We start from the raw sequence: 27,368 nt of genomic DNA, 5'->3' as shown, positions 1-27,368 counted from the left end.
ATAAAGATAAGCCCCCTCACCTCTCATCATAAAATACCACAATCTCACTGATCTCCCTTAATCACACACTACTGCAGACAAGAAAGAGTGAAGAATTTGCCGACATGGCCTCTGCCTGTGCTTCATCCACCATCGCTGCTGTTGCTTTTTCTTCCCCAAGGTAAGTTCTCTTCAACTTCCTCCACCCACCAAAATAATTTAAATAGACCAACACAATAAAGAAGCCACTTTCTTTGTATGGTTGTTAGTTGTTACATATCGTTTCATAATGTATCATATTATATCGTTTTACTTTGGATAGACTGTATCATTGCCCGTCGTTACATAATATCACACATCAGCAATTTGGAGAATAACCTACTAGAAAAGTAAGGTACCGGGTAGAGCTATTATAAAAAGGTACAGTAGAGGATAAAATAGGATTATCTCATAATAAGGGAAGGCAAAACTAGAGAAGAAAAAAAAAGGTAACGACGCGATCAAACAAAATGAGAATTTTCATCGTTACATAACGATGGATTTAACGATACAATACAATAAAATTTAAGCAACAATCAAAACAAGCATTATGTTATACAATACAATAGGTGACAAGCATCCAAACACGAAAAAGAATAGCACTATAGCATTCTAATAGGGTAAATAGTTTTAGCATGAAAAGGATGTTCAAGTTCAATTGTGATTGCTGCAGTTCCCAGAGAAATGGATCAATTATAGGAGCAACAAAAGCTTCATTCCTTGGAGGGAGAAGACTGAGAGTGAGCAAATACGCTGCACCAGCCGGATCGCCACGAGCTGTGACAGTGTGTGTTGCTGCGGACCCTGACAGACCACTCTGGTTCCCTGGCAGCACCCCTCCTGAATGGCTTGATGGCAGGTCAGTCATGATCTACCTACTATCACTTTAATCTAACTAACTTGTACTCAATATACTGATACAGTATTACTTTAATCTTCACCTTGCAGCCTTCCTGGAGATTTCGGTTTCGATCCTCTTGGCCTCTGTATGTATGCGAATTTATGATTAATTTGTTTCTTGTCCAAGACATATATAGAATATCTATCATTAATTATCATTATTGTGGATATATCCCACAGCATCGGACCCAGAGAGCTTGAAATGGAACGTGCAGGCAGAAATTGTACACTGCAGATGGGCAATGTTGGGAGCTGCAGGAATTTTCATCCCGGAATTCCTCACAAAAATCGGAATCCTTAACACACCTTCATGGTACACCGCTGGGGAACAAGAATACTTCACAGACACAACCACTCTATTCGTCATCGAGTTGGTACTTATAGGTTGGGCTGAGGGAAGAAGGTGGGCAGATATCATCAAGCCTGGATGTGTAAACACAGACCCCATCTTCCCTAACAACAAGCTCACAGGGACAGACGTCGGTTATCCAGGTGGCTTGTGGTTTGACCCCTTGGGTTGGGGTTCTGGTTCCCCTGAAAAGATCAAGGAGTTGAGGACAAAGGAGATCAAGAACGGAAGACTCGCCATGTTGGCTGTCATGGGTGCATGGTTCCAACACATTTACACTGGAACTGGCCCAATTGACAACCTCTTTGCTCACCTTGCTGATCCTGGTCACGCCACTATTTTTGCTGTAAGTACAACCTCATTTCTAATTCACACTGTTCGTTATTTAATTTTTTTTTTTTTTGGAAAATAATTTGTCTTTTGAAAATATATACTCATTTTTATGTTAGCACTATGTTCTCCTAAAGTAGAAAACTAGAATTGATTTAGTTTTGTCTAATTATACTTTAAAAGTTTCCATCAAAACGACACATTATTAAATATGTTTCCATTTTATGAAAATTTCTAACAATAACTCTGAACAATTACAGTAAGTTAACTGCATAGAAATACAAGAAAAAAGTCAAATAAAGTAAATACTAGTTTTACATTTTGAAGAAATAGCATAATCGGAAATAAAAAAATAAAAAAATTTAAAAAAACTTATGAAAATGATTAGGGTCAGAATTTGTGAGCTATTGTCCAAGTAATTTGTTTAATTTAAAAGAAAGCTCAACCTTCTGATTGTTTATTTTGTTATAGAAATGTTGTTGTTTTAGACACATACGGAGAAATTAATTACTTTAATATTGGAATCAAATGGGCTTAAATGTAGCAACATGGCCAGCGAAGATTCATGTAGTCGATTACAACCTGCTTGGAATTGGGACGATAGTATTTGTGTTCTTGTTTTAATTTTTAATATACATGTTTTCGAAAACTAAAAGCTCATTTATTTTAAAAAATGTGGACCAAATATGACATGCGTATGTTGTTTTGATGCATCCTTGATAATCATTTAATTACTAGTATGCAAGCGAAAGAAATGTGCATTTATAATATTTATAATTGTATAAGTGTGAAGATCTGAAAGATAGTGGACGGCATCACTTACTTGAAACTGAAAATTCTATCAGCAATTCGAGTTACTGAAGTTGTTTCTGTTTATATTTCAGGCATTCAGTCCCAAGTGAGAAGCAGAGCATCGTTTGCTGTAATGATGTGTAAATGTAACAGTTGAAGTAGATCTGTGCAAAGAAAGTTTTAATACTTCTTTCCCACTCAATGTAGTAACCATACATTTGGTTTGCTCGTGTCTGTCTTCGCTACCTAGGTTGATATGTAAAAGATTGTTGTATTTCTACCAGCAGCTTAATCAGTCAACCGTAGTTCAAGATGGCCAACCTCTACTCCGCTGGTGAATTAATCGATAAATAGTGTTGCTTGTAATTACCCACTTTTTGCATGGCTTAATGTCGTTCATCTTTTTACCGGGCATTTGTTTATGTTTGTTCGCAACTGATCTGTATTTAAAGCATCTGTAAGGTTCTGCCCCTTTCTTCATTTTTTTTTTTTTAATCATAATCCTGGCCCAGGATAACATAATTTATATCATACCTATAAATGACAAAATGTAAATATCACTAATACTCTTTAGAGTGGCAAGGTCATGTAACAAGGCCATAGTTAATGAATCATATATAATAGTAGTGTGCTAGGTTCTAAGTAGTGAGCTCTAATGTAAATGGCCACACTTTAAGAAAGAAAATGCATGTGTAGGATTAGAAACGGAAAAGAAATTGGAGGGGCAAAGTACCACTTTTTTGGTGATTCAAGTTCTTTGGGTTTGTGATGTAGGTTTGATTACCTTTAAAAGTGAAATCCTTTGGCCTTATATGTCTAAATTTGGTTGATACTCTTAGAATATAGACTGCCATTTTCTTATTGTTTGGGATGAGAAATAGCCTATCAAATTTTCTCTGAAATCCGTATCATCTCAGGAAACAAAATGTGCTTGAGTTTCTGTTGAGAGCTCTGTCTAATCGACAGAAAAAGTTATGATGTCTTATAGATAGCCCCTTCGGGTACATCCAATATATTGGATACAATGTCTAATTGACAGAAAAGGGAACTGACTAACTGCCTCTTGAAAACTTTGTCACTTTAGAAAAAAATTGAGTACTTCAATGACTATTTATAAGTTAGCATTACTCATCTGCCCAAATATTGCAGTCATATTATGGAGTACAGCTTACGATGTTGCAAACAACCATTTTTCCCAGATTTATTGACATACAAGCTACTATTTATCGTTTATTCAGAAGTATTTCTTATCTGGATTCAAGTACATGGTCGTATGGTTCATGGTTATCCTATATATTTTATGTTTAGATCGACACAGAGGACAAACACAAGACCCACGAGAAGTGCAACTTGGTTAAGATGTAAAAACAGTATTAGTATAATTTCTCATTCTTTTTTGTATTAGAAAAGATTGAGACACATTGAAGCTTACTATGTTGCAAGGTGATCGAAGGAAATAAACTTCTTTTTGGTTCCTGAAATGAGTATCAAGAGTTGCCAGTATGCTTGTGTGGGTGCTTATTCTTTATTGTTGGGATGCTTGTGTTGTTAGCTTCTGTATTGAAATGCGATCACACAACTAGACAATGAAGATAGATATTAGGGTTACTCTAGAAGCACTTTATTCCCCGCTCCAGTTCCTGCTGTTTCTCAGTAATATCAAAGCTTGGGACCTCTTACCTTTTGCGATAGACGACTGTTGTAAGGATCCCTGAATAGGACCTCTCATTTTTCTTTTCTTTTTTAAGTTGGGACTTATAAGCTGGTACTCATAGCCCATAGGCAGTCAACACTATATGAATTAACTTGCTCTCTTATATTATAGTCCCACTGGTCTTTATAAATGTTCCCCTTAATAAGTTAAGCTGTGGGAATGTGAATGTATGTGCTGTCTAATCCTTGCTATCATTATATTACATAAATCATAAAAGAAGGGCTTATAATTGCAGATGGTCTTTGGATTTATTGAGCTTACCTTAATAAGCCCCATGTTAGTCTTTTGATGTCTATTTGGAAGGCTCATTTGTTCATTATTCTGCTTCTTTGGATTGAATCAAAATAAATAATGTGTAATTGCTCCTAAGGTTGGTGACTTTGTAAAAAGATTGGAGCGAGATTTTTCCCTTGAGTTCCTGAATATACTTCTGCAGGAAGAGTTTCCTTTTTGGGAAAGAAAAAGAAACTTGATAGAACTGCAATACATATTTATCGTTCTTTTTAGGAGTGAACTATACATACCATCATGAAGAAGATGAAGAAAAGGACATACATGCAAATGATATCGGTAGCAATATCTAATGACAGATCTTTGGCATTGAGGAAGAAGGAACAGAGAATGTGTGTCCTATCTGACATGGGATTAAGGGATCCGTAATCCGAGGAGCATGAGGAACAGTTCCCATGACAGCCTGCCTCTCACTGTAAGATGCCCAAGTTACTAAATAAAGCCCAGCTATAATGAGAAGTCCTCCCAAAATGCTGCAATCACAAAGCGGGGAGATATCTTAGAATAAAGGCTAACGACGAACAACTAGAAGATGGACTGGAAAGAAAAGATCGTATGAGCTCAGCCAGTAGAATAATTCATAGTTTCACAAGAACCAATCTCCAAAAGAAAGCAAGTCAAAAAGGAAACATGGAAAATCTCTAGCAGGAGGGCTTCGCATCACCCTCACACCTTTTTGGTCCTCATTGTGCCAAAATGAGTATAAAACCAAGAATGGAGAACATACACGGATATAAAAGGGGATTTTATCTTAGGAGAATGATGTACATTCAGAATAAATCAGAGCACTAACCTTCCCAGATAAATAGCGCTGCCGAGAAAAACACTAGACAAAATTGCTGATGCAGCAGGTTGAAGCGGCATATACAAAGCAACTAAAGCAGGGCCAAGAACCTTATTGGACCATGTCATAAGTCCATAGTTCAGGGCTGATGCAAGAATCCCCTGAAAGAGATTAAACATTAAGAATAAAACTGTTTTTTTTTTCAACTCAACTAAAAACTTAGTTAAACTACAATACTAACCATATGGATGAAATGTTATAGACAGATGAATGAGGATCCACTATGAAACATTAAACTAACTTTAATACATTATGCATTGATGATTCCAAATTGAAATAGCAACATAGGGGAAGGAAGTATGAAGATCATTGACACTGTTCTTCAGAGTCAGTGGTAAATCTGGATCATTTTGCGTAGTTCGACAGACAATTTGACCATTTCCCCTTGAAAAAAGGGCCACGTTATAGGGATAGGTCAGGCTTTAATACCGTGTTAAATTATTTGACCCCCTCATGTAATAAGTAAAGTTGTTCGAGACAGCATGGTTGACTTAATTATGATATCAACCACAATTTTAATAATTAAAAGCAAATTATACATGGTATCACATTGCTTGAATTTTTGTATCATTGTCTCAGATTTCTTTTTTATGTGAGACAGATCATGTTGAAACTTCAATCAAGATAAATATAATCTCATTTCATGCATCAGGGAAAATGAAGATAGGGACTTAAGAGAAACTTACAGCATAGCACACAGCGACGACTTCAGATCGTGTCAAATACCAGTCCGTTGATCCATTAGTCACAAAGAATGACGTCCCTATCATTAATAGAACACCAAAAAGGTATGAACATGCTGTCAATGATAAGCTTGCCGGGTATTTTTTCAAAACTGAAGCCTGCAAAAATTTCATAATTCACTCAACTCTGCATACATTTCATAATAATACAAACACATAAAATGACAAACACAAGGATTTTCCGGACAATGCTTCAAGCTAGCCCAAGATCTAAAACGTCACAGATATCTCAGAATAAACTGTTTGTACCAATCCTGACTGGAGGCCACGCTACCAACCAAAACCAGATTGTTTCTATACAAAAATAATCAGTCTTTTAATGCATAAATGCTGTTAACTGGAATTGGTATCTAGTTATTGTTCATTAAGTCATATTTCTTGATCAATTATCAATCGATCACTAATTTGTATAACATGGATTACTTTTACATGATCAAACCATAACATACCTAAGATTAAGTAAAAGGTATCCAACATAGTGGCATGATGGATGCACTATGTAAAAGTATGAACAAGTTAACGAGTTTTTTCCCCTCTTGGTCTAGACTAAATCATAAGAAAGTGCCACCAAAACTTAAAGGCAAGTTCTACAAAGTGGTGGTTAGACCGACTTTATTGTATGGGGCGGAGTGTTGGCCAGTCAAGAACTTTCACGTTCAGAAGATGAAAGTCGCGGAAATGCGAATGCTGCGGTGGATGTGTGGGCACACTAGGAGGGATAGAATTAGGAATGAAGATATCCGGGACAAGGTGGGAGTGGCATCGGTGGAGGACAAGATGTGGGAAGCGAGGCTGAGATAGTTTGGGCATGTGAAGAGCAGAGACACGGATGCTCCCGGTGCGGAGGTGTGAGAGGTTGGCTATGGACGGTTTCGGGAGAGGTAAAGGGAGGCCGAATAAGTATTGAGGAGAGGTGATTAGACAGGATATGGCACAGTTTCAGCTCACCGAGGACATGACCTTAGATAGGAGGTTGTGGAGGACTCAAATTATGATAGAAGGCTAGGTGGCTTATCCTTTCACCATAGTAGTTGTAGTTTTGCTCATTCGTTTATTCCCATTTGATTTCTGCATTTGATTGCTGCTTATATTTGTTGGGCCGTTGTACTTTGATTATCTTATTTATCTATAGTAGTTAATGCTCCTTTCTTTCCGGACTATTCTACCATGACTTTCTCGCTTTTGTTATTCCTTGTTTTCATATTGTTTTCGATATGCTTGGCCCTATCTGACCTTTTGTCTTGTTTTCTCTTGTTTTCCTCTCTTGAGCGAGGGTCTTTCGGAAACAGCCGCCCTACCTTTCAAGGTGGGGGTTAGGTCTGCGTACACTCTACCCTCCCCAGACCCCACATGGTGGGATTATACTGGGCTTGTTGTTGTTGTTGTTGTTGTTGTTGTTGGTCTAGACTAAATCATGCTTAATTGTGCTATGACTATTTACTTTCCTATGGAAAGGCCATCTAGATATAGAGGTTTCATTATCAATTTAGGACATAAGAGTTGTTCTTCTAAGCAAACAGTGATACTAAAAGGCATTTCAAATTTAAGCAACCTCTTCTTCATCTTCACCCCCAACAGAAGAAGAAAATATAGAATGAAGAAAGAAATCCACTAGACAATAGTTGCGAATGTAAAAAAGCAAACCAGTCAAAAATCAAGATGAATCAACAAATAATTACCAGCCTTTCCTAAGAACACAATAGGAGCAAAAATTAAATTGCTAGAGAAGAAGACAAGAAAGAAAATGATGGAAGGGACATAATGAAGTTACTAATTTTTTTTTTTTATAAGGTAAGTTACATTATATTTTAAATAGAAATATTTTCCTTTTCAAAGATTGTTATTACATTAAAAAAAATTATCAGGTTTTAATCAAATATAAAATTCACCCAATACCAATTTAACAATTTCAAAGCCCCAGTAGTGCATCACAGACCACTCAACCAAAGCATGCCAAAATCACCTTCACGAGCATTTATTAGAGAACGAGGTCCATTGTGAAAGGTCCTATATACAAGGAAGATCGGGAGTGAACTTTTTAAGGGATGACTCGATACATATTATATAATTTATACATGTGCATAGCCTTTCAGTTTAATCATTGAGAACGGTTTGCTATTTATTCCAATCAAGTCGATGTGAATTAACAATTGAAATGATTATCTAGTCACCTGAAGAGCGAAGTATGCTGCCATGCACATACAGTTTCCAATTAAGCATAAGACGCCGAGGTGCCAATTATCAAATCCCAACTCCAGAAAACTAGACATTAGCCATCCAGCAGGCTCTGGTTGACCCTTAGCACTTATCTCAATTTGTGCTGTGAAGTCTGATGTGCCGTCTCCAAACACCACCGGACCACGGAATACAGCCATTAAAATCGCCCCAGAAACACAAACAATGGTACCTCCAACCTTTGCCTGACCTTCCACATTAAGAAGCTTCACTGTTTCTGTACTGCATATATAACACATACGAATAATGTTGAGCATGTCACATCAAATATTCTTTTCAAAAGCCCATCTCTTGCATTTCCATTAATATTTTTTTTATACAAAGAAATTCCCGAGGGCCAGTGACGCCAGGTTTTAAAACTCGAGGCGTAATGGATCTACCCATCTAGTCTCGCATTTCAACTAAATTAAGGCATAATTTTTTTTTCACATTATAGATGCCCATCTCCTTTCCACTAAAATATTCTGCAAGAGCACCATGTTCTATGTGATCCACTTCAGTGTTACCTTGACAATTGAACAACACCATGTACTGAATGATTGATCATAAAATTCCAGTTTAACTCATAGACTGCTATAAAATATTAAAGGAAAAAAGAGCACCTAAGTTTTCTTGCCAAACAAAATCACCCCTTTAAATGTTTCTAAAACAGCACCACATAAACCCAATTTCCCGAAAGTTTACCTTTTTGGGATCCATTAAGCATTGCCCAGTTACAGCCTTACAGGGAATAATTATAGCTTTTGAAAACTGAAAAATTCAATTAATCTAGACATGTAGAAACCAATATCTTTTTTTGTGACTAGATTCCATTGAAGCTCAAAACTTATAATAGCAAAGCATCTGCTTGTTCTAACACATCAACCTCAACATCTCTGAAACAAAAACAAAACAAAAAAACGATCTAGAAGGAAGGTTAAGATGACAAAATTTTGGGAACTCAAAGTGTAGCTGGGATAAAACACGGACTAGCCCATTTCAAAATGCAACTATTTCTAAAAGAAACCTTTTCTTAGATATTGCTCTGTCCCCGTAAGTTCTACCTCGCCCCGCTCTTCCCTGCTTAAGTATTCCCCTCCCCTCCCGTGCCCTACCGCCCCCACTCTGGCAGACTGACATCCCTAGGTGGTATTTGGGGTGGGGTGGGTGGGGGGTATTGGGTTGGGAATTCTTTAGTTGGTCAGTCCTTAATCTAGCTAGAAGGTCGTTAGAGATAATTCTTTTTCTGAAATTCGATGAATTCCGCTTCTCCCTGTCTCAGATTTACTATGAATCTCGGGTTGTATTGTATCAATTTGGAGGATATACATTCTCAAATTGATCGCAATAACTCTCATTCTATGCACAAAAATAAAATACTTGTGATTGCTCCAATTTAAAGCACAAAACAATTTTGGTATTAAAAAAAATACAACATTTGATACTTGATAAAACTATGATCTTTCACAGTTCACAAAGTTAAGCAGAACAAGATTCACTCGACACCCAGGACATGCAAGAAATGGGAGTGATGGAGACAGATACAAAATCGAGAGATGAAGGGGGTTGAATGTTTACTGACCCCATAAGTACAGCAAGTATGAACGTAAATACTGGTATTGCAGGTTGCAAAGCAGCAGCGTAAGTCGGATTTGTGTAGCCAAGACCAACAAGGAACAACAGTTGGTTACCGAAAATACTGTCTCAGTACCAAGAGAGAGGAAAAAGCATTTTCAGGAATAGACTTTTATCAAGTATAACAAAATAAGGAAATTACCAAAACAATCCAAATATAAATGTTTAGGACATCAAAACTTACCCAGTTAATCCTAGAATGAAGAAGGGCAGTAGAAGCCGTTTATTCAGAGGAAGCCTCGACCTCCTATACATAGAGAAACATAAAATTTACATATGTAAGTGATGTGCATATAATTCCAAATGTCTTTTGGAAACAGCCTCTCTCCCTCCACAAGGTAGGGGTGAGGTCTGCGTACACTCTACTCTCCCCAGACCCCACCTATGGGATTTCAATGGGTATGTTGTTGTTGTTGCTCATTTAATATCCAACTATTGTAATTAACTTTTTGAAAGAACTTATAGAAAACAATAAGGATATATGTATATACACACACACAAAATGAACGAATGAGGGGGAGAATTTGTTATGTTTGTCAATCACACTGCCATACAGTGATACAGTGATAGACTGAAAACACACAACGTACTCTTAGCAGCGTGACCCACTTTTTTTCTAAAAAGGGTAAAATTAACACAAAGGAAATGCTGGAAACCATATTTACAGGGGAAAACAAAACTGTTAATCTCACAGGAGCTTATGACATCCATAATTGATTCCGCTTCATTTGCATACTTTTCTTTACACCAAAAATGAAATAACAAAACACAGCTCATTTTAAGCATTTGTACTCAGCTACTTCTATCTTCAAACATCTTCCATTCCTTTCTTTCCATAATGTCCACCAGATATAAGCTGGTACCATCTCTTTTGCGTACCATCTCTTTTGCTTAACACCATCACCTGAGCTATTCCAAAGGTTTCTTTTAAACCTTAGGTTCCAACGAATTCCCCTCTACTGCACTCTCGAGATTTGTTGTACTATCTTCTTTTACGAGGCTTTTGCTGTACCCATGATCTCAAAAACTGAATCTCCTTCCATCCTTAACCCCCCTTTTCGAAAAGTATTTCTTCTGCCAACCTGCTACTTTTCATAATCACTGAGTTCCATGTTGCTTGGTGTTTATCGGACGCGTCTAATGTTAAGCCAAGGTTAACTACTTCTACATTGAATTTCCAAAAAGAAGCCTATGAAACTTGGCAAAGTGATTATGATGGTGGCGGTAAGACAGGTTCCAATGTCATGAAAGTATGGGTTTGTGTTAAATGTTGGTATTCTCCGTGCCAGAGTATGCTAGAGAGGCCTATTTCCGCATAGTTAAATATTGTAAATAATTCTGCTGTTTGACAAAAAAAAAAAAAAAAAAAAAAAAAACTGTAGAGGTAGGGGCTTTTAAGTTATCACTATCTGAATATGGCAACAAAAATTTTCCATCTGCCGGTACATGCCTACAACTCCTAAAAATTCATGATTTACATGTACATCAATTCAACTGTCTATCTACAAAGTGGGTGAGTGTAAGTAAGAGTGTGTTTGGCTAAGCTTATAAGTTGGTCAAACTGGCTTATAAGCATTTTTTAGCTCATCTACACATTTGGTAAAACACCAAAGTACTTATAAGCCAAGCGCTTATAAGTCAAATCAGTTAAAAGCCATAAACTGGTCATCCCCAACTTATGATTTTTCAGCTTATAATCACTTTTGGTTTGACCAAGTATTTTCTATCTTATCCTTAATAGTTTTTGCACTTTTGATTTGACCAAGTATTTTCTATCTTATCCTTAATATTTTTTCAATTTCTCAAAATATCTTTCCAATAAAACTCCTAACTTCCTCTTCACTTTGTATCTGTCGTTCCGCATTTTCTTCACAAGGATCCTTTAAAATTTATAAGTTTTTGCAAAAAAATTAAGGGCATTTGAGTCATTCTAACAAAAGAACAGTCTATCGTACATTTTCTTACGAAACACATCAACTGCTTATTAACAACTTCAACACTTTTATCCAAACATGTAACTGCTTATCAATCAGTTAATCCAAACGGGTTCTAAGTCTGTGTATTCTTTCCGCATAGATACAGAGACTACACTACTTGGATGACAAATTCAAGAAAAACATAAACAGTACATGCACACAGCTCATAAAAATTCATGCTTTATATAGAATATCAATTCAATTGTCTATCTAAGAAGTGGCAGAATATAACTAAAAGGGGATATAAGGAAAGAGATAAAAGAACTAACTTTTCACGGAAATAGGCAATTGGGGCAAGAATGGATATAGCAAGAAGGTCTCTATACAAACAGAAGACAATTTCATTCATGCCCACATTGAGTGCCACTTTGGTAATCACATGGTAACCACCATATACAAGTTGTACCAAAGCCATAGCACAATGAGCTTTCCATACCTCACCTCCATTTCCTAGTGCCATTTTGTTCATTTCATCAACTCCACACCCACCCAACCCCTTTATATATAGTCACCAACCATAATAATGATTAGCTGGTGGTGGTGGGTAAGGGTGAATTTTGATTATAATAACTAAATAATGCAACAAGACAAAAGGGGTGTAGTTGTTGTGTAGGAACCTCACTGTTTAACTGAGTTTCTGTCTTTGGGTTTTTTTGTCACAAAACATTGAGGAAGATTTTGGACAACAAAAATTGGAATGTCTTTCACCAATTTGTGATTTTAAGCTTTGCCACATACAAAAATGTACTTGTTTCTTTACTGTAGGCAAATTTGTTGATGGAGCTTTATAGAGTTGCCTTTTTATGAATCTTAAGAAAATTCTACAGCGTGTTGACTTGTCTGAGAAAATAACAGAAATGATGATCCCTTATGTTTAGAGTGAAGTTTTCAAAAGTAATTCTTTGGTGATAAGTTTAAAAGTAATCCCTAAATATACTTCGAGCAGTTTTGGTCTTTTAAATTTGTTAAAGATAAACTTTTTCACCTTCGCTAAATATATAACGCATCTTGTCCATTAGATTTGACAGAAATTATTAAAAAGAATAAAGGACGGGAACTCACATTTTGAAAGTACAGTTTCCCTTATATTTTTTATCTATTTCTAAAGTCTGGTACGATTTTTTAATATGCAATTTTGTCTATTTTTTATATTGTGTTTGCGGGTTTTTATGATTTGACGAGGTTTTCCTAGTGCTTCTAGTAAAACATTTTTACAATTTTCGTTAAATCCAAAAGGTAAAATTCATTAAATATTTTATAAAAATCGAAAGTGTTGATTTTGACAAATTTAAAATAATAAAAACTACCCAAAAACACATTTAAAGGACTACTTTAAACCTATAATCAAATAAAAGGGACTATTTTTGTCATTTGTCTCACTTGTGTATGAGTCTAGTAAATGTGCTAAATAATCAGAGTCGCCTCACTTGGTGAAGAGAAAAGGGAAGAGAGTTTGCGAATTTTTGAATGAGTAAGATCATTTATACCTCTGAACTTTGCTCTGAAAATCAAACTTACCTCTCCACTTTGTATAATAGACATTTTTCCCCTCATATGTCCGTTGACTTTTCTAGATACCTAGTTTACTCTTACATAATCAATTTTGTCTTTTAAAATCATGAAACTTTTTAAATCTATGTAATAAATTTACTTATAAAAAAAAATATTATATTCTAGAAGGGGAAAAGTGAGAATACTATTTGAGTATATAAGTTATTGACGTTCTATGATAAATAAAAGAGGCAAATTAAGAAAAATTAATTTTATTAATGATAATCAAAACTTCAATATCTATTTACGCGAGTGAAAATAACAACGTAATAATGAAGGGCATTTGAGCCCCCAAAAATATGTAGAGGGTGTTTTCGGACCAAAAGATTAATGAAGGACATTTGTGAGTCATTTTCAATACGTTAGAGGAATTTTTTACCCTTTTCCGTAAAAAACAATTAATTTAATATGCACAATGTATTACTGCTCTTATTTCCTGTTGTTTCAAGTCATATATTTTTCTTTCACAAACCTATGGCTTTTTCAGAAGGAGAGCCTTCGTGTAACTGGTAAAGTTGCTGCCAGAATTCGAGCCGTGGGAATAGCCTCTTGTAGAAAATGTCGCACGGGAGCTTAGTGCACCGGACCGCCCTTTTTAAACCTATGGTTTTTCTACTACCATGAGTGAAAACATGCTCTCAGTACCCTCTATACTTCTTGCAGTCTTTAATTGCTCTTAGCAAGAGAGATTCATATTTTGGATGTCAGTTGATCAACTGATAAATCATATGCGACTCAAATTGATAGACTAGCCTTGAATACTAGCCATGTTATCATCGCATCAAGAGGCTTCAGAGAGAGGGCTCCAACTCTATAATCAAGTGATAGTGAAAGGACCATGAGTATATTTAAATGTGCAACTGCCTACCAGAGCTTGCAACTATATGTTTTACTTGTTTGTTTGGTTTAATTTCATGATGATGTCTCTTCGTACCAATGGAAGGATCCAGCTCAGATTCTCCTGTGAGGGATTATAAATGATGACGACAAACTATAATGCTCTGGTTTGAAAAGTTCCAGTAAAACAACAATAATCACCCTTAGATGGAGTTCACTTTCATACTTCTAATCCCATTGAAGATATTTCGTATGGCCTGAGTATTGCATTGATTCACCACAAAAAAATGTGAAAATCAAATTTGTTTTGGTGGAATTTGGTGACTTGAGGAGAAAGTTTATTCCTCTTGGAAAAACAAACCTTGATATAACTGCAGTACATGGTTGCCCTTTTTTTAGCAGTGAATTGCACAATATATTAACATGAAGGAAATAAAGAAAAGGACATGCAAAATGATATCTGTAGCAATATCTAGTCAATGATCTTTGGCATTGAGGAAGAAGGAACAGAGAAAATGTGTCCTTTCTGATATGGGATTAAGGGATCCGTAATCCGAGGAGCATGAGGAACAGTTCCCATGACTGCCTGTTTCTCTCTGTAAGATGCCCAAGTTACTACATAAAGCCCAGCTATAATGAGAAGTCCTCCCAAAATGCTGCAATCACCAAGCGCGGATATATCTTAGAATAAAGGCTAACGACGAACAACTAAAAGATGGACGGGAAAGTAAAGATCATATGAGCTCAGCAAGTGGAATAATTTTATAGTTTTGCAAGAACCAATCTCCGAAAGAAAGCAAGTCAACGAAGGAAACATAGCAATTTTCCAGCAGGAGAATGTCATAAATGCAGATTTCATTTTAGGAGTATGATCAATGATGTACATTCAAAATAAATTAGAGCACTAACCTTCCCATATAAATAGCGCTCCCAAGAAAAAAACTAGACAAAATTGCTGCTGCAGCAGGTTGAAGCGGATTGTATAGAGAAACTAAAGCAGGGCCAAGAACCTTATTGCACCATGTCATAAGTCCATAGTTCAGCGCTGATGCACCAATTCCCTGAAAGACAATAACCATTATGACAAAAACTATTTTCATTTCAACCCAACTAAAAACTTTGTCCATCTACATACTAACCATATGGGATGAGATGTTACCGATAGATGAATGAGAATCCACTATGAAACATTCAGCACCTAACTTTAATATATGACGCATTGATGATTTGCAAATTGAAATAGCAACACAGGGGAAGGAAGTATGAAAATCATTGACACTGTTCTTCAAAGTTCAGGAGCAATTTTGGATCATTTCACATAGTTCGAAAGCAAATTTGACCATTTCCCCTTCTAAAAAAGGATGACGTTAATAGGGATAGGTCTGGCTTTAATACCATGTTAAATTATTTGACCACCTTATGTGAAAAATTAAGTTGTTCGAGAGAGCACGGTTTACATAATCCTGATTTCAACCACAATTCAATAGTTGATTCAAAAGCAAATTATACCTGGTATCATATTTCTTGAATTTTTTGTATATCATTGTCTCAGATTTCTTTCTTATGTGAGACAGATCATTTTGAGACTTCGATCAAAGATAAATACAATCTCATTTCACGCATCAGCGAAAATGAAGATTGGGACTTAAGAGAATCTTACAGCATAGCACACAGCGACGACTTCAGATCGTGTCAAAAACCAGTCCGTTGATCCATTAGTCACAAAGATTGACGTCCCTATCATTAATAGAACACCAAAAAGGTATGAATATGCAGTCAACGATAAGCTTGTCTGGTATTTTGCCAAAACTGGAACCTGCAAAAATTTCATAATCCACTCAACTCTGCATATATTTGATAATAATGCAAACACATACACTGACAAACTCAAGGATTTTCCGGACTACGCTTTAAGCTAGCCCAAGATCTAAAACGTCACAGATATCGCAGAATAAAGTGTTTTTACCAATCCTGACTGGAGCTCACACTACCAACCAAAACCAGATTGTTTCTATGGATTATTTCAAAGAAAAAAAAAATTATCAATATGTTTTATTTGGATTATTGGGTATGGATTATTTCACAAAGAAAAAATCAGTCTTTTAATATGCAGTCTGTTGACTGGAATTGGTACCTAGCATTGTGCAGTAAAGTCATCATCCTAAACCAATAATCAAATGATCACTAATTTATATAATCTGGATTATTGTTACATAATCAAAACTTAATATGCCTAAGATTAAGTAAAAGGTGTCCAACATAGTTGTAAGATGAGCAAATTGATCTCTTTCAGATGAATAGCAAGTGATAGATCAAACTTCGCAAGAGCAGAAACCAAGTATGAGAGAATATATTGGGACTGAACGTGATCACATTTAACAAGGAAAGGGTAAAGGGCATTATTATTCCATTTTTTCAATTTAGGACATAAGAGTTGTTCCTGTAAGCAAACAGATTCTGAAAGGCAATTCAAATTTAAGCAACCTCTTCACCCCCAATAAAAGAAAAAAATAGAAAAAGAAAGAAAGAAACACACTAGACAATAGTTGAGATTGTACAAAAGCAAACAAATAAACAATCAAGATGAATCAACAAACCTTTACCAGCCTTTCCTAAGAACACAGTAGGAGCGAAAATTAAATCGCTAGACAAGACAAGAAAGAAAATGGAAGGGGTATTAGACATAATTAAGTTACATTTAATAAATTTATAAGGTAAGTTACATCTGTATTTTACATAGCAATATTTTTCTTTTCAAAGATTGTTAGTACATTAAACTTTTTTTTATCAGGTTTTAATCAATTGTAGCTATTCACTCAATACCAAATTTCACAATTTCAAAGGCCCCCCGCAAATGCTAGTGCATCATAGACCACTCAACCAAAGCATGCCAAAATCACCTTCATGAGCATTTATTAGAGAAGGAGGTCCATCGCGAAAGGTCCTACTTACAAGGACGAGGCGAGCTTTTTAAGGGATGACTAGATACATATATAATTTATATATGTGCATAGCCTTTCAGTTTAATCATTGAGAACACTGCTATTTATTCCAATCAAGTAGATCTGATTATCTAGTTACCTGAATAGCTAAGTATGCTGCCATGCACATACAGTTTCCTATTAAGCATAAGACGCCGAGGTGCCAATTATCAAATCCCAACTCCAGAAGACTAGACATTAGCAGTCCAGCAGGATCTGGTTGACCCTTAGCACTTATCTCAATTTGTGCTGTGAAGTCTGATGTGCCTTCTCCAAACACCGCTGGACCACGGAATACAGCCATCAAAATCGCCCCAGAAACACAAACAATGGTACCTCCAACCTTTGCCTGACCTTCCACAGTAAGAAGCTTCGCGGTTTCTGTACTGCATAAATAACACATAAGCATTACAATATGAATGATGTTGAGTATGTCAACAACTGCAACGGGTAAGTTATGTGACAATACTAGAAAAACACAATGGACTAGCCCATGTTTCTTCCTGTGATGAAGACCTTGATGACTTAAATACCCCTCCCTTGCATTTCCATTAAATTTTTTTGATACCAAGGGGCACTCGCCCACATTTCAACTAAATTAAGGCATAAAAGTTTCTCCACATCATAGATGCCCATCTCATTTCCACTAAAATCTGCAACAGCACTATGTTCTCTGTGATCCACCTTCAGTGTAACCTTGACAATTGAATAACACCATGTACTCTATGATTGATCATAAAATTACAGTTTAAATCATACACTGCTAAAAAAATTAAAGGAAAGAAGTGCACCTACGTTTTTTTTTTTTTTTTCAAACAGCATCCCCCCCTTAAATGTATCTAAAATAGCAACACAGAAACCAATTTCACCTTTCAGGATCCATTTAAGAGTTGCCCAGTTACAGGGAATAATTATAGCTTTTGAGAAACGAAAAAGTTCAATTAATCTACACATGTCGAAACCTTTTTTTTTTTTTTTGAACTAGATTCCTATGAAGCTCAAACTTATAATAACAAAGCATCTGCTTATATTCTAACACATTAACCTCAATATCACTGAAACCAAGAAAAGAAAAACGATTTAGAAGGAAGGTTAACATGACGAAAGTTTGGGAACTCAAAAGTGTAGTTGGGATAAAACATGGACTAGCCCGCTCCGCAATGCAAACTTTTTATCAAAAAAGAAACCTTTTCTTCGATATTGCTCTTTTTTTAAAAAAAAAATTGGTAACTGTATCTATATTTCATCCTGATCAAAACAGTACATAGGTTGTACTGAACCATATTTACAAAGGTATTCCTACTTTCTGAGATCCTACTCCTACATTGAATCTAATACATCAATGATGGAGACTGTATCATTGGAATAGACCTGATTACACCCAAAACATAATAACATAATACAATTCATCTTGATTTTCTGCATACTATTTTCTACATTTTCAAAACACCTAGAGTTCCTCTCCTTCCAGATTGTCCACCAAATGCTTGCAGAGACAATTCTCCATCTACCTCTATTCTTTGCTTGCAACCCTGCTTCCTCCCAGCTGTGAAGTGCCTCTGTAATCCTTCCAGGCATAGTCCAAGATATACCCTTAAGATTTAAGAATAATCGCCGTAGTTGTCCTGTTACCTTGCAATGTAGGAATAGATGGTTAACTGTCTCTGCATCATCACCACAAAAAAAGCACCTGGAACATAGTGGCAACCCTTTTCTCATCAAATTTTCTTGTGTCAACACTGCCTCCTTAGCTAGTAACCATATAAAGCATGCTACTTTATGTGGAATTTTGTTTTCCAAATTTGTTTCCATGGCCAGTTGTTGGGTTGTTGACTGTCCTGATTCATCCATCTGTAAGCTAACTTTACCTTGAAGATTCCCTTGCTATTGTCCTGCCACCATAACACATCTTTCCCTGTCTCCAGTCCACTAAACTGCTCTATTGTACTAAAAAATTCAGCTACCCTTGGAATTTCCCAGTCATTTAAATGCCCCCTGAAATTAAAGCTCCATCCTTGAGGGGTCCAATGATCTGCTATACTCCTTTGCTGGTGCAATACAAGATTATATATGTCTGGGAAAAGTGATGCCATCTTTCCTGCCTCATGCCAAACATCCTTCCAGAAATCAGTCTTCACCCCATTACCCACTTTTATCTTGGTATTCAGCTTGAATTCATCCCACAATGCTCTGATGGATCTCCATAAACTTACTCCATATGGTGTAGTAACCACTTTTGTCATCCAATTATCCTCCTCTTCATACTTAGCTCTGATGACCTGCCCCCACAGAAGTTGATTCTCATTATCATTATTGTACTTCCATAACCATTTCATTCTAAGTGCTTTACTATGAACTTTCAGATTCTTGATCCCTAAGCCTCCATATTTCTTCCCTACTAACAAAGCTTTCCACTTCACCAGATGATATCCTTTCCTTTCTTTGTTCCCTTGCCACAGAAAGTTCCTCCTTATGCTATCCAACCTTTTGATAATCCTTGTTAGGATAGGGAACAAAGACATCATGTATGTTGGTAGAGCATCAAGAACAGAGTTAATGAGTGTCAATCTACCGCCCAAGGATAGATATTGAGTCTTCCATCTTGCCAGTTTTTTCTCACATTTCTCAACCACACTGTTCCAAATTCTTGTGGATTTAGACTTTGCTCCTAAAGGCATTCCAAGATAAGTGGTTGGTAGATCACCAATTTCATCACCTAAGATAGCATTCAACAACTCCATATTTGGCACTTCATTGATCGGGTATAAGAAACTTTTCCTCCAATTGATATGTAAACTGTAAAATCCTTCAAATAAAACCAGAATTACCCTTAGGATTTTAAGTTGTTCTTCTTCTGCATCACAAAATATGAGAGTATCATCTGCATATTGTAGGTGAGTAATCTCCATATTCTCCCTACCAGCTTTTGCAACATCAAAACCTCTTATCCATCCATTGAAATTTGCAGTTTTAACCATTTTGTTGAGACCCTCCATAGCTAACAGAAACAGAAAAGTGAAAGTGGATCTCCCTGCCTGAGTCCTCTTTGAGTTTTGAAAAAACCTGCTGGTGACCCATTTATCAGTACTGAAAAGCTTACTGTTGAAATACAGTATTTGATCCAATGTATCCACTTTTGCCCAAAACCCATACACTCCAATAACCTCAGAAGATATCCCCAATTAACATGGTCATATGCTTTCTCAATATCAAGTTTGCATAAAATTCCAGGCTTCTTTTGCTTCATTCTGGAATCTACTACTTCATTGGCTATTAAAACAGCATCCATGATTTGTCTTCCTTTGATGAAGGCCACTTGTTGGGAGTCTACCAGTTTATCCATCACTCTTTTCAATCTTTCAGTGAGAATTTTAGATAGAATCTTGTAAATGCTGCCAATCAAGCTAATTGGCCTGAAATCCCTCATTTCTTTAGCCCCTTTCTTCTTTGGTATAAGAGCTATGAATGTGGCATTGAAACTTCTTTCAAACATTCCTTGTTCATGAAAACTTTGCAGTGTATTCATAATATCTTTCTTCACCACCTCCCAGCATTTGATGAAGAATCTCATGGTGAAGCCATCTGGACCAGGTGCTTTATCAGTTGCACATAATTTTAAACATTTCAGCACTTCACTTTCCTCAAAGTTTCCTTGCAGTGACTCCTTCTCCTCCTCTGACAACACTGGGCAGTTAGTAAAATGACAAGTAGGTCTCCATTGTGTTGTTTCTGAAAATAGCTTTTGATAATAACCAACAATTTCTTCTTCAATCCTGGCTGGATCCTGTGTTATTTCCCCTTGAACAAGCAGTTGATCAATATTGTTGTATCTTTTATGTGCATTTGCCATCTTGTGAAAGAACTTCGTATTTCTATCACCTTCCTTTAACCATAGAGATCTTGATTTTTGTCTCCATGATATCTCTTCATTTTTAATCAGCTCTTCATACTCCATCAGCAATGTTGCCTTTCTAACTGTCTCATCTTCTGTCATCCTCCTTTCTTCAAGAACTGCATCCAGTTCTGCTATTTTGCTTAACAAGGATCTTCTTTGTGCACCCAAGTTTCCTTGCTCACTTCTACTCCACCCCTTTAGCTTAATTTTAAGAGCTTTTAGCTTAAAAGCTAATATGAAATCAGGTCTTCCTCTGAAATTAAAAGAGTTCCACCATTCCTTGATTCTGTCAGAAAAGCCTTCAGTACCTAACCACCAATTTTCAAATTTGAAGTAATTCTTGTTTCTGTTCCAAGATCCACCTTGTAAAGCCAATGGAATATGATCTGATACTAATCTCTGGAGAGGAATTTGTTTCAAGTTGTTGAAACTGTCATCCCACTCTTCAGAGAGCAAAATTCTGTCAATTATAGATGCTATTTCTTGATTGTCCCCTTTAAACCATGTGAACTTAGCATCTTCTAATTGAAGATCAACTAGCTTCATGTCTTCAATAAGGTCTGAAAATTCCCTCATGCCCCTTGTTCTTCTGGCACAATTCCTTTTTTCTGAGATGAACCTAGTGACATTAAAATCTCCACATACTGTCCAAGGTCCATCCATCAATCCCCTGACTGAGCCAATCTCCTCCCACACTAGCCTTCTTTCAATGTAGCTATTAGGTGCATAAACCCCTGTAATATGACAAGAAAAATTCTGAAGTTGTGCCTCAAACTTGCAGGTCAGGGTATAAGCACCCATTTCCAGAATCTCTCCCTTCCAAATTCTACTATCCCACATCATCATTATCCCTCCTCTTGTTCCACTAGCCTCCAAACAAGCATATTTAACCCATCTACCTCCCCATATCTGCATTACCAACCCTGATATGTCCCCCTCCAGCTTTGTTTCCTGGAAACAAATAATATCTGCATTCCAGTCTGTCACCAAACTATTAATCATCCTTCTTTTGTCCCTGTCGTTCAAACCCCTTACATTCCATGACACAAGTTTGAATTGCATCAAGAACTAGTTAAGATGTTCCTACCCTTGCTCCTATTCCCATTGCTCTTGAATTTAACATCAAAGGTCACAAGATTTTTCAGTTCTTGTGCACCTTTGAATTTTGCTCTCTTACTCCCCATCTCAGTCTCCATTTTCCTAGCTTGTCTAGCACTATCAACTTGTAACAATAATTCCAAAGCCTCTTCTTCATGGCCCTGAAAGTCTGCCCCGAACATTTTCCCCAGTTTGATCATATTCTATTGTACCCAAATTGCTCTGCCCCACTGAGTTTTACCTCGCCCCGCTTAAATGTTCCTCTGCCCTGCCCTACCGCCCCCACTCTGCCACATTGACATCCCTAGGTGCTGTTTGAGGGGGCGGGGGAGATTGGGTTGGGAATTCTGTAGTTAGTTGGTCCTTAATCTAGCTGGAAGGTCATTGGGGATTTGAAATGTAATTCATTTTTCTAAAAAGGGGCGGGCAATCTGAAACGACACCAGTTGGCATCTTTTTTTTTCCTGAAATTCAATGAATTCCCTCTTCTATCTGTCTCATCTTTATTGTGTCATTTTTTATCCCCTTTTTAGAAGTGTTTCTGCAATTTAGTTCTAAGAAGGTCCAATTCTCCAAGATAGTCACTGAGATTTATCTCGGGTTGTATTGTATGAATTTGGAGGATATAGATTCTACAATCGATTGTAATTATTCTCATTCTATGCACAAGTAAAGTACTTGTGATTGCTCCAATTTAAAGCACAAAACAATTTTGGTATTAAGAATACAACATTTGGTACTTGATAGAACTATGATTTTATACAGCTCAAAGAGTTAAGCAACACAAGATTCACTCAACACCCAGGACATGCAAGGGAATGATGGAGACAGATACAAAATCGAGAGATGAAGGTTGTTGAATATTTACTGACCCCATAAGTACAGCAAGTATGAACGTAAAGACTGGTATTGCAGGTTGCAAAGCAGCAGCATAAGTCGGGTTTGTGTAGCCAAGACCAACAAGGAACAGCAGTTGGTTACCGAAAATACTGTCTCAGTACCAAGAGAGAGGAAAAAGCATTTTCAGGAATAGACTTTTATCAAGTATAACAAAATAAGGAAATTAACAAAACAATCCAAATATAAATGTTTAGGACATCAAAACTTACCCAGTTAATCCTAGAATGAAGAATGACAGTAGAAGCCGTTTATTCAGAGGAAGCCTCGACCTCCTATATACGGAGAAACATAGAATGTACATTCGTGAGTGATGCTCATATAATTCCAAATATTGTAACTAACTTTTTGAAAGAAATTATAAAAAAAAAATGCATATATATACCATATACATAGCGTGTATACCAATGATATCATATGATGAACGAATGAGGGAAAAAATTGTTGTGTTTGTCAAGCGAACTGCCATACAGTGATGTACTAACAGAGTGAAAACATACAACATACTGTAAGACCCTTGGTTGGCATTACTATACCACTTGTCGATACTACTGCCCCTTTTTTTTTTGACAAACTCAACCCACACATCATCACGAAACCAGATCACACATCATCATTAGAAAGATAGACATGGTTCTAATGGTATCTAATTAGAGCCCAACTATATCAAGGTTTAACCCTCAAATCTCCAATTGGAGAATAGCAAAAAAATCATTTATAGTCTTTGCTTGGATTATTCTGGACTACCAAGTAGTCAATAAAATAAATATTTCAATCAATCAACTACTCATAAAATAATTGGGATCTGCTACATGAACCTCTGTCCGTCTCTCTCTATTCGAGCCCATTCCATTCAAATACTGGAAAACAAATTGATTCTTAAAAAAAGTAAGGATTCTCTAAAGCTAAAGGTTGGATTCTCTAAAGCTAAAGGTTTTTTAAATCTCCTAGTTATTCATATACGGACAGTGGCACACAATATGTAATCAAATTATAAGATTCATTATCAAACGCTAGACTTAATATAAATGTAACAAAAATAAATAAACCTCAATCTCAACTAGTTGGTATTGCCTATATGGATTCTACACTTTCATCGTGTTCTATTCTTAGTTAAATCCACATTGTTTCCAAGAAAATGTAAGGTTTTTAAGGTAAATTCCCTCCATTTGTTTTTAGGTCTATAATATCCACTTTTAAAACATTCAATTACTACAGTGGAATGTCGCACCTACTAGTACATTTCGAGGTCTATGGTCAAGAAAATCTATCTCTCAAAATGCGCTACTTGCATACTTTGTCTAATGTGGTCATTTCTAATTTTGTCAATTTATATGATCACACATGCAGCTCAACATCTATATTTCTACTACATCCATCATGGATATGTAAAGCCTTAGATCCAACAATCATTCTCATAAAAGATTGTTGATCTCACAATTCTTCTAAAGAACTTGTCTTTTACTTTGTTCGGCCCTTTCCTATCGCATTACACTCCTGCAACACTCCCCCATTTCCACTCTCATATTTCAATTTTATGCATTACATCTTCATTTATCTTGTCATTTTCTTGAGAATCTAAACCTTCTTATGTCAAGTGTATGCATTTAGACAACATAATGCCATAGAATCTTACTTCACTTCATTCTTCTGAAGGGGTTAAATTTGTAGTCATGTTATGTCTTACTATTACTTATCCCTAAAACTCTTATTCACTAGATTGCTTCTCCTTGATTTAATAACTTGGGTTGATGCCTTATGAATTTCGTCAATTAACAAAATATCATCTGCAGAGAGTATGTATTATTTTCATCTTGTCTATTATTGATAACTAATCCATAACTAGGGTAAGCAAGTAGCTTCTCAAGGCAAATCCTTGTTGTAAACCAATAGTTATACTTATGGCCTTATGGAAACTCAATTTTATTGCCTTCTGCTACTCACACTTGTGACCACTCCCTCGAACATGTCCATTATGGCCTTTATATATTTGGTATGCATTATTTTCTACACAAATATTCACCAAGGACATTCTTTTATAAAGTAATAAAGGGAACCAACCAAGGACTTCTTTTAGCAATCAATCGTATACTTATATATCTTTTCAGCTATTTCCAATTACCCAAGATTTGGTTACCCAAAGATTACAACTTTCATACTAAAAGTTCTGGTCCCGCAAGGAAGTCTTTTTCCTTGGAAGTTTTGATTGGTTGTTATACTTGCGATGGACATTATTAGGCGGCAATTTCTTTGTATTATCAAATGCTTAATTACCCACTGCCATAAGCACCCACACCCAATCCTCTTCTGAAGAAGAACAGCATCACCTTTCAATCATAAAACCGGACAGCAATAACAGAGTTAGTCGGAAAAATTTGTCAGCGAGCTTCCTTTTTTTGCGGCCAACCTTTAATATTTTTGATCCATCTCTCTCCCCAGCTTTCTTTCTCTTAGTATTACTTTGCCAAAAACTATTGATGACTACTTGCAAACTATTCCATCAAAGTTAAAATCTTCAGTTTACAAGCAGTACATCGAAAGGTAGAGAATCCACAACTTTATCAACAAAAAGAAAGGTAGAGAATCTACAAAACAATATGATTTTGTATAAAAGTCACCAATTCTTTTGTTCCGTGATGTTTTAGACTTTCCGGTTCAGAAAAATGTCTCCTAAGTCTTTTATAAACTGAAGTTTCAGGGATGCACCAAAAAGATACTAGGGAATAATAGGTTATTCTTCTAATATAAAAGGCCATTCCCTATCCCCTCGAAGGCTCTCATATTTCTTTCCTTGCACAGGACCCACATGGGTGCTAATGGAGCCACATCATACGCCCTCTGTCTTCTCCTCCCTATAAAGAACCAGTCGAATAATGCCTCTTTCACTATCCCTAGCATCGTCCACTGTAATACGAAACATTTCAAAATCTCCCACATAAGAGAGTTGATACCTTGCAGTGCAAGAGTAGGTGATTTATGCCCGAACTTATGCAAAAACTACCTCTACATTGAATTCCATAAAGAAGACTTGGCAGAGTGATTCTGATGGTGGTTGTGAGATAAGTTCAAATGTCATCAGATTAGGGGTTTGTGTTAAATATTGGTATTCTCTCTAACACTGTATGCTAGAGAGTGCCTGTTTCTGCATAGTTAAACATTGTAACTATATTCCTGCTATTTGACCACAAAAAAGGAAAAAGGAATCCTACACAGAGAGAAGCAATTAAGTTTTCACTGTCTAAATATGGTAGCAATTCTTTCCATCTGCTAGTAAATCTCATACAGCTCACAAAAATTCATGCTTTATATGTACATCAATTCAACAAAGTGGCTGAATGTAGCTAAGGGCGTGTTTGGTATGGCGGAAAATGTTTTCCTATTTTCCCTAGTATGGTTGCACTAAATATCTTGGAAAATGTTTTCCTTAAAATTTTATAGGGAAAACATTTCCTGGATCAATAGAAACACACCAACGCATCCCTATCCCAACCCGCACTAGTCCACCCACCCCCTACCTAACACCCCACCACCAGAAGTTGCACTCCGAATTCAAATATCTCATAGTGTTTTGCTTTAAATATATACAAATACTCTTAAAATGACATTTTCGAACTTGCCTACCAAACATAAGAAAATGAGTAAGAAAATCACTTAGTTTCCGAGAAAATAATTTTCTTGGAAAACATTTTCGGTCATACCAAACACACCCTAAATCAGTGTTTTCTTTCTGCACAGATAGAGACTTGGATAGCAGATTCAAGAAACATAAAGATAAGGGGAAAGAGATAAAAGAACTAACTTTTCACGGAAATAGGCGACAGGGGCAAGAATGCATATAGCAAGAAGGTCTCTATACAAACAAAACACAATTTCATTCATGCCCACATTAAGAGCCACTTTGGTAATCACATGGTAACCACCATTAACAAGCTGTACCAAAGCCATTGCACAATGAGCTCTCCATACCTCACCACCCCCATTTCCTAGTGATGCCATTTTGTTCATTTCATTCACCCACCCACCCTATATACATATAGTCCACCAAGGGTAATAATGGGTAGGTGGTGAATCTTGATTATAAAAATTAAAGAATACAACAATTGGACAAAAGGGGTTGAGTTGTTGCAGGAATCTCACGTTGTTCTACTGAGGTTTTTTTTTTTTTTTTGAATCTCAAAAAACTGAGGAAGCTTTGCTTTTGGACAAAAGTTTTGGGATAATCTTTCACAAATGTATTTGGAAAGGCCAAACATGGAAAAATTAGTTGGCTGAGGAAAATTCTTCAGCGTGTGTCAGTTGTATG

At 36.3% G+C, this 27,368-nt stretch overlaps 2 protein-coding genes across 6 annotated transcripts; one reads left to right on the top strand and one right to left on the bottom strand.

Annotated features, from left to right (window-relative positions):
• LOC132030041 (chlorophyll a-b binding protein, chloroplastic) lies at positions 1–2,796 on the top strand. The gene is made up of 5 exons (XM_059419510.1): positions 1–160; positions 692–877; positions 967–1,004; positions 1,099–1,613; positions 2,482–2,796. Exons 1-5 carry the CDS (start codon positions 105–107, stop codon positions 2,497–2,499), a joined length of 813 nt encoding a protein of 270 aa, XP_059275493.1. The 5' UTR covers positions 1–104; the 3' UTR covers positions 2,500–2,796.
• LOC132030040 (WAT1-related protein At4g19185-like) lies at positions 2,482–27,083 on the bottom strand. Of its 5 annotated transcripts, none has more exons than XM_059419506.1 (7): positions 26,865–27,083; positions 23,278–23,340; positions 23,041–23,157; positions 17,276–17,561; positions 15,855–16,010; positions 15,104–15,255; positions 2,482–4,867 (listed from the first exon to the last, which is right to left on the bottom strand). In XM_059419506.1, the coding sequence occupies exons 1-7, from the start codon at positions 27,068–27,070 to the stop codon at positions 4,684–4,686; spliced, it is 1,164 nt and encodes a 387-aa protein (XP_059275489.1). In that variant the 5' UTR covers positions 27,071–27,083; the 3' UTR covers positions 2,482–4,683. The 5 variants fall into 5 exon arrangements, with proteins under 5 accessions (XP_059275489.1, XP_059275492.1, XP_059275491.1 ...); XM_059419509.1 differs by lacking the exons at positions 15,104–15,255; positions 15,855–16,010; positions 17,276–17,561; ... (1 more) ...; positions 23,278–23,340; positions 26,865–27,083 and adding exons at positions 5,188–5,339; positions 5,925–6,080; positions 8,153–8,438; ... (1 more) ...; positions 10,015–10,077; positions 12,076–12,293; XM_059419505.1 differs by lacking the exon at positions 2,482–4,867 and adding an exon at positions 14,485–14,850.
• Between the last annotated feature and the right edge of the window lie 285 nt (positions 27,084–27,368).

The sequence above is a fragment of the Lycium ferocissimum genome, chromosome 9 (genome assembly GCF_029784015.1).
Source record: "Lycium ferocissimum isolate CSIRO_LF1 chromosome 9, AGI_CSIRO_Lferr_CH_V1, whole genome shotgun sequence".
NCBI lineage: Eukaryota > Viridiplantae > Streptophyta > Magnoliopsida > Solanales > Solanaceae > Lycium > Lycium ferocissimum.
The sequence above is the reverse complement of the archived record's forward strand: the minus strand, read 5'-3'. Positions and strand labels throughout refer to the sequence as shown.